The sequence below is a fragment of the Candida metapsilosis genome, assembly GCF_017655625.1.
Source record: "Candida metapsilosis strain BP57 chromosome Unknown scaffold8, whole genome shotgun sequence".
Lineage (NCBI taxonomy): Eukaryota > Fungi > Ascomycota > Pichiomycetes > Serinales > Debaryomycetaceae > Lodderomyces > Lodderomyces metapsilosis.
The window spans coordinates 288003-301866 of NW_027138166.1; the positions used below are offsets into that span (position 1 = coordinate 288003).

The 13864-nt window shown below is 38.9% G+C and overlaps 6 protein-coding genes across 6 annotated transcripts; 3 read left to right on the forward strand and 3 right to left on the reverse strand. All coding sequences in view use genetic code 12, as the record gives it.

The window, feature by feature from the left end:
- Positions 1-25: 25 nt before the first annotated feature.
- I9W82_005632 (uncharacterized protein) lies at positions 26-2169 on the reverse strand (the record flags this gene model as incomplete). The annotated part of the gene is made up of 2 exons (XM_067694830.1): positions 26-776; positions 1424-2169. The coding sequence occupies 2 exons, from the start codon at positions 2167-2169 to the stop codon at positions 26-28; spliced, it is 1497 nt and encodes a 498-aa protein (XP_067546018.1).
- Positions 2170-3171: 1002 nt separating this feature from the next.
- On the reverse strand, positions 3172-3681 carry I9W82_005633 (mitochondrial 37S ribosomal protein bS21m; the record flags this gene model as incomplete). The annotated part of the gene is made up of 1 exon (XM_067694831.1): positions 3172-3681. One exon carries the CDS (start codon positions 3679-3681, stop codon positions 3172-3174), a length of 510 nt encoding a protein of 169 aa, XP_067546019.1.
- A 263-nt stretch (positions 3682-3944) lies between these two features.
- On the forward strand, positions 3945-6173 carry I9W82_005634 (uncharacterized protein; the record flags this gene model as incomplete). The annotated part of the gene is made up of 1 exon (XM_067694832.1): positions 3945-6173. One exon carries the CDS (start codon positions 3945-3947, stop codon positions 6171-6173), a length of 2229 nt encoding a protein of 742 aa, XP_067546020.1.
- Positions 6174-6541: 368 nt separating this feature from the next.
- On the reverse strand, positions 6542-8014 carry MKC1 (mitogen-activated serine/threonine-protein kinase; the record flags this gene model as incomplete). The annotated part of the gene is made up of 1 exon (XM_067694833.1): positions 6542-8014. The coding sequence occupies one exon, from the start codon at positions 8012-8014 to the stop codon at positions 6542-6544; it is 1473 nt and encodes a 490-aa protein (XP_067546021.1).
- Positions 8015-10637: 2623 nt separating this feature from the next.
- On the forward strand, positions 10638-13162 carry REP1 (Rep1p; the record flags this gene model as incomplete). The annotated part of the gene is made up of 2 exons (XM_067694834.1): positions 10638-12316; positions 12562-13162. The coding sequence occupies 2 exons, from the start codon at positions 10638-10640 to the stop codon at positions 13160-13162; spliced, it is 2280 nt and encodes a 759-aa protein (XP_067546022.1).
- Positions 13163-13378: 216 nt separating this feature from the next.
- I9W82_005637 (uncharacterized protein) lies at positions 13379-13849 on the forward strand (the record flags this gene model as incomplete). Its single annotated transcript, XM_067694835.1, has 1 exon — positions 13379-13849. One exon carries the CDS (start codon positions 13379-13381, stop codon positions 13847-13849), a length of 471 nt encoding a protein of 156 aa, XP_067546023.1.
- Positions 13850-13864: the final 15 nt, after the last annotated feature.

A 13864-nucleotide genomic window follows, 5' to 3' on the forward strand; every position in this document is an offset into this window, starting at 1 on the left:
GTATATATATATAAGTCTATTGTGTCTAAGCTAAGTAAGTCATGCCAAATTCAAATACTCCGAAGAAGACCATATTGGTCAAAACCGATCGCGTTATGGAAATTCCCAAGCCACGATAGAACCAACCATCTTTCTTTTTAAAGGTGTCAACGGGCGGCGCTTGTGATAGACCATGCAGTTTTCTGAATATAGAAATCATTGCAGCCTTTTGCACTAAAGATTTGGCTGTATCTACTGGAAATATAATAATCCAACTAAGAATACCAGAAAGTCCCCCGGATAGCAACACTGCAAATGGTGATGTGCCAGAAGCATTTCTGTTGGTTAAGTGATTTGTGAATAGTTTTATCAGTTCGTACAGACTGAAATAAACACCAGTAGATAGCGAGTCTCGAAGAAAATGTAATTTGAATCCCGAGTATAGACCCTTCAATCCACTAGATGTGACGATTGTTTTGCAAATTTGTAACGTACCTTGAGTTTCCGGTTTGATCTTGATGCTCGCTAATGATGAGTTAGCAGTAACGAGTTTTTCCAACTGGGAGTACACCTTGATGAATTCAAAAGGGCATGCAAAGAAACTTACTCCAGCACCTGCAATGCACCCAGAGACAAAGCATACTGGTAAATTTCTCCAAAAGGGATGCTCTTGTCGTATTTTTTTGGACCAGGTGTTTTGAAACATGGTTTCGTAGACATATGGTTTGCAGGCAGTATAGATTGAAACATTGAGCGATTTGGAAAATGAAGTTGATAAAAGAGGAGCCCAAACACCTCTGAAAAAGCCTCGTACTCCCTCTGATATATATGTCCGCCTGGTACAATCTATATAACCTCTGAAATGACTGTGTGTTTGCATTCTCACTTTTACAGTGTCAAAAGGGTACCCCACCAATGTTGATGCAAGAGATGCACCATATGCAAGAATCCCTGAGCGAAACGGCTGTAGTTGGTCTGGAAATATGTGTATCGCATGTTTAGCATTCAAGTTGCCTGCTATTGCTGGAATGGGCTGATCATTTATGTGCGTGCTGCTAGGCATTGGAGGACGTGAAGAAAGTTTGCTGTTGGGAAAGAGACTGGAAATTGATACGTTTGTTTGTTTTTTTCACTACACAAAGTCGCATATCTTCTCACGCAGGCGTCCCGTCCGACTAGCACATATTGGCCTGCACAGCAGGGAAAACTAAACTTAACATGCAAGGCGAGGGGGACTCGCTCGTCGTAAGAGTAAAGTATATTCAAATATTCAACTTTTGCATAAAGCCAAAATAGCCAATATTATCGCATCTATTTAATAGATTTTCTAATATTATTAAACACCCTCCGCTGTTTGAAGATAAGCTGCATAAGCCATTCTACAAGCCATAGTGGATAGTACCTGCCCATTATATGCAAAATATAAGCGGCTTTTCCAGCATACAAATTGAAGCGTGTCAGTTTCTTCAACACCTTTGGTACCAAATCTTTGGCGTACGCGGCAGGGCTGACTCCTTTTCTGGCCATGTCCTTAGCTTCAAGACCACTTTCAATGCCACCATCAACATTGTACACAGAGCTCCTAAAGGGTTTTTCAGCCTCTTGGACATCTTCGCCATCACCAATTGCAGTGTTGACTCCTCCGGTTATCACACTATGAACTTTGACGCCAAACGGTGCCATCTCTCCATGCAAAGATAATGCGTATGCATCGATAGCTGCTTTTGTTGCACAGTACAAACTTGTCCAAGCAAGAGGCACTCTTGCTGCCACAGAACTGGTAAATAAGATGGTTCCCTTTGCATTGATGACATATGGAGCAAGCTGTTTAGTAGCATTGATATGGCCGGTTACATTCACTTGGAAGATCTTCTCCACCTTTGCTTCATCTGCGGAAATTGCTGGTCCACCAGTTGCAATACCAGCATTGTTGTACAAGATGTCCAAGTATCCACCGGTTATTTCAAAAACAGCATCCTTCAATCTCTTTAAATCATCAAGGTTGGTAATATCACATGGAACTGAAATAACTCCATATTCAGCAACAAGGGGATCTTGTAAATGTAAGACAGCTTTAGGGGAAGCTCCAATCACCTTGTAACCTCTTCTACTGAATTCTGCGGCAAGGGCATATCCGATACCAGATGATGCACCTGTGATCAAGGCGTACTTTTGGTTCGATTTGGCCATTCTTTATACTGGAAAAGAAAAAAGAAAAAACGCCTAGAATATGCTAAACGCTCGAGATGTGGGGAAGCTTAAATACTGTTGAAATTGTGTGCTGCATGTTTGTGGACTGAGAATGCAAAAAGATGAAAATTATCCGTAGGTTACCTTTTGCCGCCATACCGCAATAGATATCACAGTGTTGGCGGAATAAAATATTGTTTCTGTGTGCAACTTCACGGAATTAACCCTCGGTCTCGTGGCACCAATTTTTTGTCTTGTGACATATTTGAAGTAGCATCTTGCACTATTGTATTCTTGTCGTATCCGTGTCCTCACTTAAAACGCGACACGACACAAATGGAGCTATATCTAGCATCCTCCTTTTGCCTTACATATAGATACGTTTTAATCTGATGCATTTATCAAAGTTTAATAACTTGTGGAAACGTCTTTGCACGAAAGCAAAACTTATACGGGGATGTTGTAAATATAAGCACATGCATTGGATGATTTGTTCATTTCGTCGTTAATAAAGAGGTGGTGACTCTGGTCGTGAATGAAATCGGCACTTGTTATTCCTAAAAATATCGTCATTAATCCTGTGATGTACTGCTGTTGTTGCAGAGAGGGGAATGACGTATGGTTTGCTCAAATCTGCAGAGATAGACATTCTGACGCTTGGTGTTTAAGACTACTTGTAGACTCTAGTGATCCCCGAAGTCCTAACCGTATTGAGTTTACCCACAATCATCTACTTAGAACAGTATGCCAGCTATGTACTTGAACTTGGTTAGAGTCGTCTAGGTATTCCAAGTTCAGGCAGTTTAAAGAGAGTTTACAGTTGCCTTTGATCTTCCTATATTTTTCTAACTTTAATCATTGATGGATCCCTGTTTCTGAGAGTGGGTTGCCTCCCATCCAATCGCCTGCTTCAGACACCTTGTCACTACGGAATGGCGGTAAGATTATTTAATATCATACAATGAAATTAGCCCCACAGTTTCTATTTACAAGTTATACACATTAGTAACCTCTTCTTCTGGCGTCATTCACCTGGGCCAACAAGTCCTTGAACCCTGAAGAAAACTTCCTTCTCCACCATTCCCTCTTCAACTGCTTCCTGTATTTTGCTGGGCGGATATATCTTGATTGGATCTTTTGCAAGTACCTAAGCTTATTCTCATTGCCTACTCTCTTTATCTGGGTGAATGCTCTGGCCAAATTGTTGTAATTTACATCAACCGTTCTTCCTGCATTGGTACCAAATTCTCTGATCCCCTTCGCAACTTCACGTGGTGTTGGTTGTCTATTTGCTTCAAAACCAAACCTTTCATTTATCGACTCACTGAAGGACAAGTTGGGGATGGAGCTTTTCAATAAGTCATCGATGTTGATGTTGGTCTCTTTAGCTGGAGATGCGTCCTTCTTTGTCGAGTTAAACCTAATAGGGTTGATTAAAGGGGTATAGGTAACACCAATGGACCCTCTGAGTGGAGTAGTTAAAATTCCGCTTTTCTGAAATAGCCTCAACATGGGTACAGCGGGGTATGTAAAAAATTTTTGATGTTGGTGAAAAATTTCGGTTGGGATTTTATTATTATTATTTTTTTTTTTTTTTTTTTTTTTTTCTGTTGGCCTCCGCTGGAAACCAAAAAAAAAAAAGAATCTCTTACACGGCGTTTGTTTATCTGATCAAAAGCAGAGGGGCCTCAAATTCAACTTCGAGTGTCACTGCGTCAAACTAGAACCGTATCTGTCTTGAAGAATAACTGAAGGAGGGCTCACTAAACTATACAATGGCACAAACTTCACTGACTACTACGGAGTCGCCGTTTGCAAATGTTTCCATGTATCTCAACTCGGTTTCTCCCGGGTACACACAACTCGATGAGAATTTATTCCATCCACTACCGAATAACGTTCCCGCATCGACTAGGGAGATTATCTGGCCCATGAATAATGGCAAACTGATTAATGCAAAATTAAAGTTGGAAAAAGAGTACTTGAACATAGCGCGCCCGCCCATGGGTCCGTTTGAATCGACTACTTATGTGTCTTTGCCGCTTCATGTGGTGAATGATTTTAAAGAAAGAGTACAGCGTTGTGATAAGCGACATGAGGGGAACATGCACATTGCGGCAAATGTCAATCCGCTAACTCAGGACCCATTTCGAAATCCAAATATGAACCCTGGTGCATTGACAGCGATTGTGGAGACAAAGAGTAAATTCCAATCAAGAAACCCGTTTAATAAGTTGACTACAAATTTTAATAAGCTATTTGTGAAGGATGAATCTTTTGAAAACGTTGAATCTTCAGATGTCAGTATATTGAGTTACAACGACGAATTTGCTTCTTGTGGGAAACTCTTGATATCTGCAAATGTCAATGTGCTTAATGTTTTTGGATTGTCAGAGTCTTCGGAATATGAGCATACAAAAGTTACTAATGAGGAGAATGAATTAGAGCAGCCTTTGCTACGACTACAATTTAGCAGCACTTGTATCATAACCTCCTTAACTGCATTTGTTTTGAATGAAGAGCCAATAATTGTGTTTGGTTGCAATTTAGGAAAAGTTCTGATTATTAAGCCAAGGAGTATGAAAATGAAGCAGATTGATTTGAATTTGAATTCATTGGAACAGTCATTGAATGTGGTGAATGTATCCACCGTTTATGCCATCAGGCATCCACTTTATGAATATTTGATTGTTGCTGGGACTTCCAATGGGGAAGTTTTCATCCTCAATCCTCTTGCAAAGAATGAATTGCAAAATTACAAAAAGGAGGTTGTCGGTACAGATTCATATGTAACGTTCTACCGCAAATTTGATTTGAGCATATTTGGACAAGCTAGCGATGAACAGTTGATTGGTCATTTCAAATTGTGTCATAAATCGATAACGGCATTTGCTTCAACATTATCGGTGGAGGAGCCATTACAAAATGACTTGCAACCGTTGTTGTTGGCAGTTGCCTCTGAGGATGGATTTGTCAAGTTTATTGATCTTATGTTTTCCTATCGCCTCGACCAAGAGGAGTCTGCTAGTAGCATAGTCACCGACATTGTATCCAATTATTTCAATTCAGGGGTATCTGATGTCAAGTTTAGTCCAGATTTCAAATTTTTCACTATTGTTGGTAAAGGAGATTTGATTGAGGTGTTTAAAATGACCTATTACAATATTACTGGCCTTTTGAAGAAACCTGAGCGTCAAGGCAGGTCTAGAAGTGGAACAGTGAATAGTCACAATTCACATTACACTGCTATGCAAGCTACACAGAGTTTGCAAAATTTACAAGAACAGCTTCCGGAAAGACTGTATCCTCCAATCATCAAATCAGTGGAAACTGTTTGTCGATTTAAAGGGCATGCAAATTCAGTTAAATCCATTCAATTCCTCAGGGGAAATGGGGATTCATTGCTGGTGTATAAGCTTGTTAGTTGTGGTAATGATGGTAAGGTATTTATTTGGGAGTTTGATTACAAAGCTGTTCCAAAAGTGAAGAAAACCACTATTGCCACTCAAAACAAGCCAACAAGGGAAAGTAGAAGATCGATTCATGAAAAGAAAAATGGTAACCTTGTCCTGACTCATAGTCCAAGCCCTGGGCCCGTACACTCGAGGTCGGCGCATCGGAGAAACTTGTCATCCGATCCAATCTTAAACACCCCTTCGTTTACCAATTTGTTATCTCCAAAGAGTTTAAATTTAACAAGTGTTTTACTGGATGGGCATTCCCCAAAGTCTGAAGCGAGTGAAACTGTGATGGCCCTTTACAAGCAACTACTCGAAGTTAGAAGCAAAAAGAGTCCTCAAAAGACATTTATTCAAAGTAGTACTATTATATCACCAATTGTGAATGACAAGTTCTTGCCTTCGATATCGATCCCATTGGCGACTATAGATTTAACGAGTATTGTACCTGATGGTAAGATTGATAATGTCTACATTGACAAGCAAGCAGTATGGTGTTTTTGCAAAAATGGCGATCTATTCAAGTACAAAGTATATAGAGAATGATTAAAATTGTCAAACGCATTTCCATCTAGTCCAAATCCAAGCTCTTCTTCAAGTATATAGAGAATGAATTATTGATTAAAATTGTCAAACGCATTTCCATCTAGTCCAAATCCAAGCTCTTCTTCAAGTATATAGAGAATGAATTATTGATTAAAATTGTCAAACTCATTTCCATCTAGTCCAAATCCAAGCTCTTCTTCAAGTATATAGAGAATGAATTATTGATTAAAATTGTCAAACGCATTTCCATCTAGTCCAAATCCAAGCTCTTCTTCAAGTATATAGAGAATGAATTATTGATTAAAATTGTCAAACGCATTCCCATCTAGTCCAAATCCAAGCTCTTCTTCAAGTATATAGAGAATGAATTATTGATTAAAATTGTCAAACGCATTTCCATCTAGTCCAAATCCAAGCTCTTCTTCAAGTTTATAGTAATCAGGTCCTAGCGTGTTTGGAAAATCGTTCAAGTTTATACCACTCATATTATCATCTCTAGAATCGTATTGGTAATTATTCGATTCGAGGCTTTGAAAAGAAAAGTCATTCAACTCTTGTGGTTTGGGGTAATCGTCTTCGCGGATATTTGTAGATGAGCTTACATCTAACGCTTGGTTTTGTCTTTGTTGTTCTTCTTGTCTCTCTTGTTTTTGGATTTGCATTTGTAATTGTATTTGTTGTTGTTCTTCTATTGGTTTTCTAACGAAATCTCTAAATGTCTTGACTTCATCCATAATGAGCTGCTTCATTTCATCCAATTCTTCAAACGTTTCAAATGTTTTAAAGTCAAATTTGACCTGGCATTCAGGTTCATCTCTGGGATCGTGCCATACTTCCAAATAAGGATGCTTTAGTGCTTCATCAACACTGATTCGTTCAAATGGATCCAATGTCAACATTCTCTCCAACAAGTCCAAGGCCAATGGGTTGGCATCAGGGAAGAGATGTTTGTAGCTGATTTTCTTCATAATTGGTAACGATCTAACATAATTTTGTGCTCTTTGTGAGCCGATTTTGACCAACGTTGATTCCGGTGGTGTTCCCAAAATCATCAAGATTTGATTCAATTGATCAACGTAATCTTTACCACGGAAAAGTGGTTTACCTCCAAGTAACTCAGCTAATATACATCCAACAGACCAAACGTCAATTGCTTTTGTATAGTTGGTGAAGCTTAGCATAATTTCTGGAGCTCTATACCATCTAGTTGCCACGTACTCCGTCATAAACCCTTGGTTCTGTTCTGGGTTCTCGGAAAAACCTCTAGCAAGACCAAAGTCACAGATTTTCAATTCGCAATCAGCGTTTACAAGGAGGTTACCTGGTTTCAAGTCTCGATGTAGCACATCCGCTGAGTGAATGTACTTTAGTCCACACAAGATTTGGTATATGAATGATTGATAATGCAGATCAGTTAATGGTTGGCCAGATCTGATAATTTGGTGCATATCACACTCCATTAGCTCCTCATATAAATAAATTTCATTAAATTCACCCGTCAATGGATTAGGAATGATGTCCAAATCGTAAAGACAAGTGATATTCTTGTGTCCTCTAAAGAATTGCAACAATTTAATCTCTCTCAATGCTCGTTTGCATAGAATTTTTTTACTAAAAATGTTTGTAATCTTTTTAATAGCAACATAGGATCCATCAGCTGAGGAGGACAGATTGTTGGAAATTGGATCGTCGTTTGTTCCATCGTCGTATTTGGCTGAGCAAACAATACCGTAAGCACCTTGACCCAACTCCTTGATGATTTTGAATCGTCGATCAATGATGAATTCTTGGTTGTATACCTTATTAACGGATCTTCCGTAGTATACTGACTCGCCACTCATTGTGCTGACTGGATTTGCTATACAGGGGGATCAAGTGAACTATTCGTCTGTCTTTTATAAAAAAAAGCGCACGACTTTTGTTTAAATATTTTTTTTTTTCCTTTAGCACACACACACTTAATACTCTTACTCTACTATTCTCTCTTCTCTAGTTTTAGTTTTAGTTTTTTTTGTTTGTTTTGAAATTCTTTTATTAGAACAAAACAAGTAATCTAAAGTAAACAAACAATGATGACTAAAATTCATCCAACACTTTATAAATGGTTAAATGGTTATGATACTACCCTCTCTGTGTAATGAAAGTAGAAGTGCCGTATATCTAAAAATTTTTAGTCTCGGATTTTTTCAGAATAGCCGTAAGCCACAGCCGAGAATAAAATTTTTTACACATTGTTATGGAAAAAAAAGGGGAACAGTTTTAATGTAAGGGGAGCAAGGCATAATGGGGGGGAACAATTTATAGAAGTGCAGTAGCCCTACTTTCACCGAGACATCTCTTTCTTTGTGCTGCTATCGCTAACCAAACAAAGAGATGATGGGCTTTTATATTCCGAAGGTGAAATTTTCTTTCTTTTTGTTTGCCTCTTTTGTTACTGGTTTGGTGCACGGCGTTAACTGCATATTACACAAACATGTATTCGCTAGAATCCCATTCGTCGGATTTGATTATCAGATTGTAGCATTGGGAAGAGCAATAAGGGAACCTCCATGACATCATACACTGGAAGAAAAGATGTCTAAAAGCACGAAACAGTATATGATGTAATGGTGCAGTGAATAAACTTTAATCCCTGTGAGCTTAAAAAAGTGCAACATTCCTATGGAGGTCCTGAAGAGCAAACAGCATGCCCAGGTTGGGTCAAGTGGCGTGTTTATGCAAGCTCGCACTTCCCCCCATTAATGGCCTGATTACAAATGTGTCAGGAGAACAGACACTCTGGAAGAGAAATTCCACGTGATTGGTCGTAATTTGGCTGGAAAAAAGGTGGGTAAAGCTTACGACCCGCCTCAATGTCTCCACAAGCTAGTGCTGGCTCATTGGGCGTGTCTCTTATTGTATTTTTCCCTAAGGCGACGCTAATGATAGCGCACAGGGATATTCTAGTAAATGCAAGGTTATGCAAGTGAAAAAAGAAGAGGTGCAATTGATAAGCGATTATTATATTTGTGTAAAAAAAAAGATCAGCTGTCATGAAAGTCATTTATTTTATAATCAAGGAGTTAATTTCAGGCGGTTAGATCGTCGTATCTGAAGCAGATACGAGAGAGAAAAAATGAGGGGAGCGGAAGGGAGGGGGAGGGAAGGGGAGCTGAGGGAATCTGTGTGCGTGATTGTCCTCTCTTGCCTCCCACGTGCGAACAGGGGCTCGTATATTTCTCCTTTTGCCAATTACACCACTCACTCTGTTCCTCCAAATCCTTTTGTGTAAGTGGTCATCAGTTTTTTTGTAGATTAATAATAATTGTACACCAATAGACATGCCACAATATTATATATTTCTTTATCTTTGAGTTTGCTAAGGAAAACCTTATTTGGGATAAAGCTTAAATCTACATTTGCTTTGATGAGCAGCAAGGTTATATTGTGTTCTGTAGTGCACCGATTGCAAAAACAACCTCTTTTGTGTCTTTAGACTGTGGAGAGAGAGAGAGATTGCGAATGGATATATACCCTCTGTGTAAATTACTCCACAAAGGAAAAAGGAAAAAGGAAAACCCAATTTGTACTGATCAAAAAGCAGACCTACTTTTGTATACGAGAATATGTCATTCAGGCGATAGCAACAAAATTTATTGAAAATAATGTTTGTTGAATTATTTTCTTGATTTACACAAAGTATAATTTTTCAACCAAAGGCAGCCAGACCAAAAGGTGTATTTATTCTCACCAAACAGCTCTCATTCTCAGACCACCTTGGGAGGTAGATACAGTTAAGTCTACCTCATCATCTACAGCCACCCACCTTATCAGAAACCGCCAGGTTGTAATCAATTCTATTTAAACTTTCACCAAAGTCTATTCCAAAAGTTAAACTTTCCACACAATTACCAAAGCTTATTCCCATCAAAAAAAAAAAAATCATAAGATATCTTTCCACTTGCACATTTCCACTCACCTGTTTTCAAAGAAACTCCCGTAACCCGGTGTGGCCTCCTTTTTTAAACTTTTTTTTGTTTTTCCACCTCCCCTAAAACTTGTTTTTGAAGAAAAAGAAACGCCCCATTCCCTTTAACAACAGAAACTTTTTTCTTTGAGTTGGAGTACACATTTTCAGGATTAAGCTTTGTTGCCCTTTGCTAGTGAGTGTCTTTTTTTCACATTTCCACACGCTTACACTTGCTCCTTTTTCTAAAATCAATATAAATATAGCTGAAAACTCCCCCCTGTTGCCCAGTTTTAGTCAGCATCATCTAATCCAAATTTAGTTTCACTATTTGACTTTTTTAGCAGAACGCGAATAAGTTAGCCCTATTTGAAGTTACAACAGGCACATTTCCGAATTTTGTTGGATTTCCTGTTTTGGATTTTTGTTGATTTTTTTTGTCACTAGTATCACGCGCAATATCGACTCCGAGAAAAAGAGAAAAAAAAAAAAACCATTCCTAATATCATTTCCACAATATGAACTCCAGTGATAGAACCGAGGACTTGGCCTCATTGTTTCTCCCAGACTCACTACAACAGACTCCTCAGCCACCAACAACTCCTGCTACTGCTTCAACCATGACAGAAAGGTTTGTTGACAACTCAAATTACCTACTTCCAAAAGATAACACCAACCCATTGCCCAACTCAAGTTATCAAGATTTCCTCAACAACAATAACTTTATTAACAGACCTACTGGTGATGAGCAGGAGCAACAGTTTTCCCATGTCAATCACTATGCTCCGTATCTCCCTTATGACGCCAACTTGATGAACCATTATCAAAATTTCCACAATCCAATGTATCCGTACTTTCCTGAGGAGATACAACCGTATGGTACATTCCAGCCCAATGAGATGTTACTGAAGAATCAACAATATGAAATGGAATTGCCACAACAAGAGCAAGAGATTAGGGAACCCATTAGCCCGAAAAAGAAGCCCAAGGGACGAAAGCGCGATTTCAAGCATACACTTGTGGAGATTGATTACAAACCAGCCAAGTTGAAGAAGCTTTTAGATTTGACTCCATCTGGTGCCACTAGTATGAACGATTACAAGATTATTGACAACAATAACAAAGAAGTTGCTGTTGAGTTTAGTGGGTTTCTTAATGGGAAGTTTTTCACCAATGACACCGATAATAACAACTACTTGTTCACCAAGAATGAGCTTCAAAAGGAGGAAAGTAAACCAATTGAAGATCCCAAGATTGTGTCTTGTTATAGGCGAAATTATATTCAAGTGTTGATGAACATGAGGCTTTCTGGTGTCACCAATGATTTCAAATTGCTCAAGTTGCAAACAAGTGAGTATGGATATTCGACAACTAGAGTTATCAAATACTTTAAGATTGAAGTGCAAGCGGTGACAAATATATCCAACTCCAAGAGCGTGCCAATTGTTGTACGGAATAGTGAAAAGGAGGTGATAAAACAAGAGTCCAAGGATGATGTTGTTCAACCCACCAGTATAGGTGCCGACCACGTTGTTGTCTTGAATGAGTCTGGTATTAATAATGAATTGGACAAGTACTTTGTAGTAAGGAAGCTACAGTTTAAAAACGCCACTCCAAACAATGGGAATCTTACTTTTCAAAACTACTACCATTTAAAAGTAAAGTTGAGTTGTGTTGTTGCTGATATCTACTATGACGATTATGTTGATGATATAACCAACTTGGAGAATGGTGGAAATACCAATGAATTTCTTCTTGCTGAGTTGGTAAGCGAGCCAATTATTGTTCGTGGGAGAAATCCTAGTTTCTATTCAGAGCGAAAGGATGTTTTGATAAGGTGTCGTCCATATTTGTCAAGAAAGAGTTATCAGTTGGCTACAGAACTGGCAAGAGATAAAATAGATGACGATGATGAGCATGTGAGTATAGAGTCAACTGAAGATGACATCGATGATCAAGTGGAAGAAGGACACGCATCGCCAATTGACAAGATGAAACAAACAAACCCAACCAATTCCAAGATTGATTTGGATGAAATTGATGGGTATAAGTATTACCCGATTTCGAGTCATTATTATCTCCCCCCAGTTAATGTGGTATACTTTCCTCATCGTGCTCACCATCCAATTGAAAAGGACGATTATGAGTCACCAATGGGGCCAGTGGTACAACGGAAAAGCTCAAATGTGTATTTTAAGTAGGGTAATTATAACCGAGTTTTTGGATCCCCTCTTTTTAATTTTGTAAAGCTGTTTTGTTTATGTAGAAACACTAAACCTGTTTCATACAGTTTTTTGGTTCCATTGTTTTGTTTTTCTTTTTTTCGTATAACTGCAGATACGAGAATACGGGGGTACGGCTGACCGCAGATCCCTTTAAATTGAGTGACTAAAAATAGAAATGAGCAACAGTTAAATTGCACTATATATACTGGCGACATAGTCCCACTCCTTTTGCCAAGGTTTCTGTCAGAACACCAGATATTATGAATATTTTTTTCATCTACTTTATCACTGTTGTTGCTGCAGCACTTAGCTTTAAAGATATCTCAGGTGGTTGCGAAAGTCAAAAATGTATCGATGCTGCTAATGCGTTATCCCTGAAATGTGAGAAAGAGCAAGACAATGTTTTAGGATGTATTTGCAAGGTTAGTGATCAAGATTACTGGAACAAGCTTAGTGATTGTATTCAGAGTTGTGATACACTGCAGGAGGTTATTGATACTTCGCCTAATGGTTTAAAACTGTTGTATTGTGTTCAAGGTACGGGAACTGAAACTTCTGCTATTGGTGATGTCATTAGTACCTTGTCGAAACTTTCAGAGTCGCAAAAGTCATTGACCAGTGAGGCAAGTGGATCAAGCAAGGCTAGTGATTCCAAGGCTACTGATACCAAGTCAAGTGCTTCCAAAGAAAGTGACTCTAGCAAAGCTAGTGAATCTGCACTGGAAACTACCCTGTCTGGTTCCAAAACAACATCCAATTTTGCTGCAAAGATGGGTTGTGGAACTATCCTCTCTTTCTTAGTTTTAGTTTTTATGTAATGAGATTCTTACTGTGCACTGTTTTGTAGATCACCGTTATCTCTGATATGAAACCAGAGGGCTTAGACCATGGCGGGTACGAATTAAGGTTAATCAAAAAAGTTCCTATTTCGGTATGTACACAAAAAACAAAAATGGTCCCATATTTCACGCCATCATATAAATACCTCTACAATCCCTCAACGCATCCCCAAACTGTTTCCATTATCAACCACCATGAAGTATCTGTTATTGTTCATCCTTTCAGTTGTTGCAGCTGCTAGTAGCGACACAATCGCCGTGTCCTATGATACGAGTAAACAGTTGACATTGGTTCTGGGAACTGCTGTGCAAGCCAGTGAATCACCAATTGACGCCAAGGGATCTTCAGCTATTGATGCTATTCTTAGGTCCTTATCTGCACTTTCAGAAACTGGAGCTTCATCTGCTGTTGCGTCAGAGACGAGCGATAATGAGAGCTCAGCTGAGACATCCACAAGCGAAGAAAAGACAAGTGCATCTAGTGCTTCAAGTGAATCTAGTGCTTCAAGTGAAGAAGCCTCAACCGGATCAAGCGCATCTCATGCAAGTGGCTCTTCCGCCGCGTCATCCACACGTGAGTCATCTGAAAGCTCCTCCACTTCCAATATTGGTGCTACTTTGGGTTGCGGATCAGTTATTTCCCTTTTAGTCTTAGCATTAATGTAAAGTGTATAGTAATTT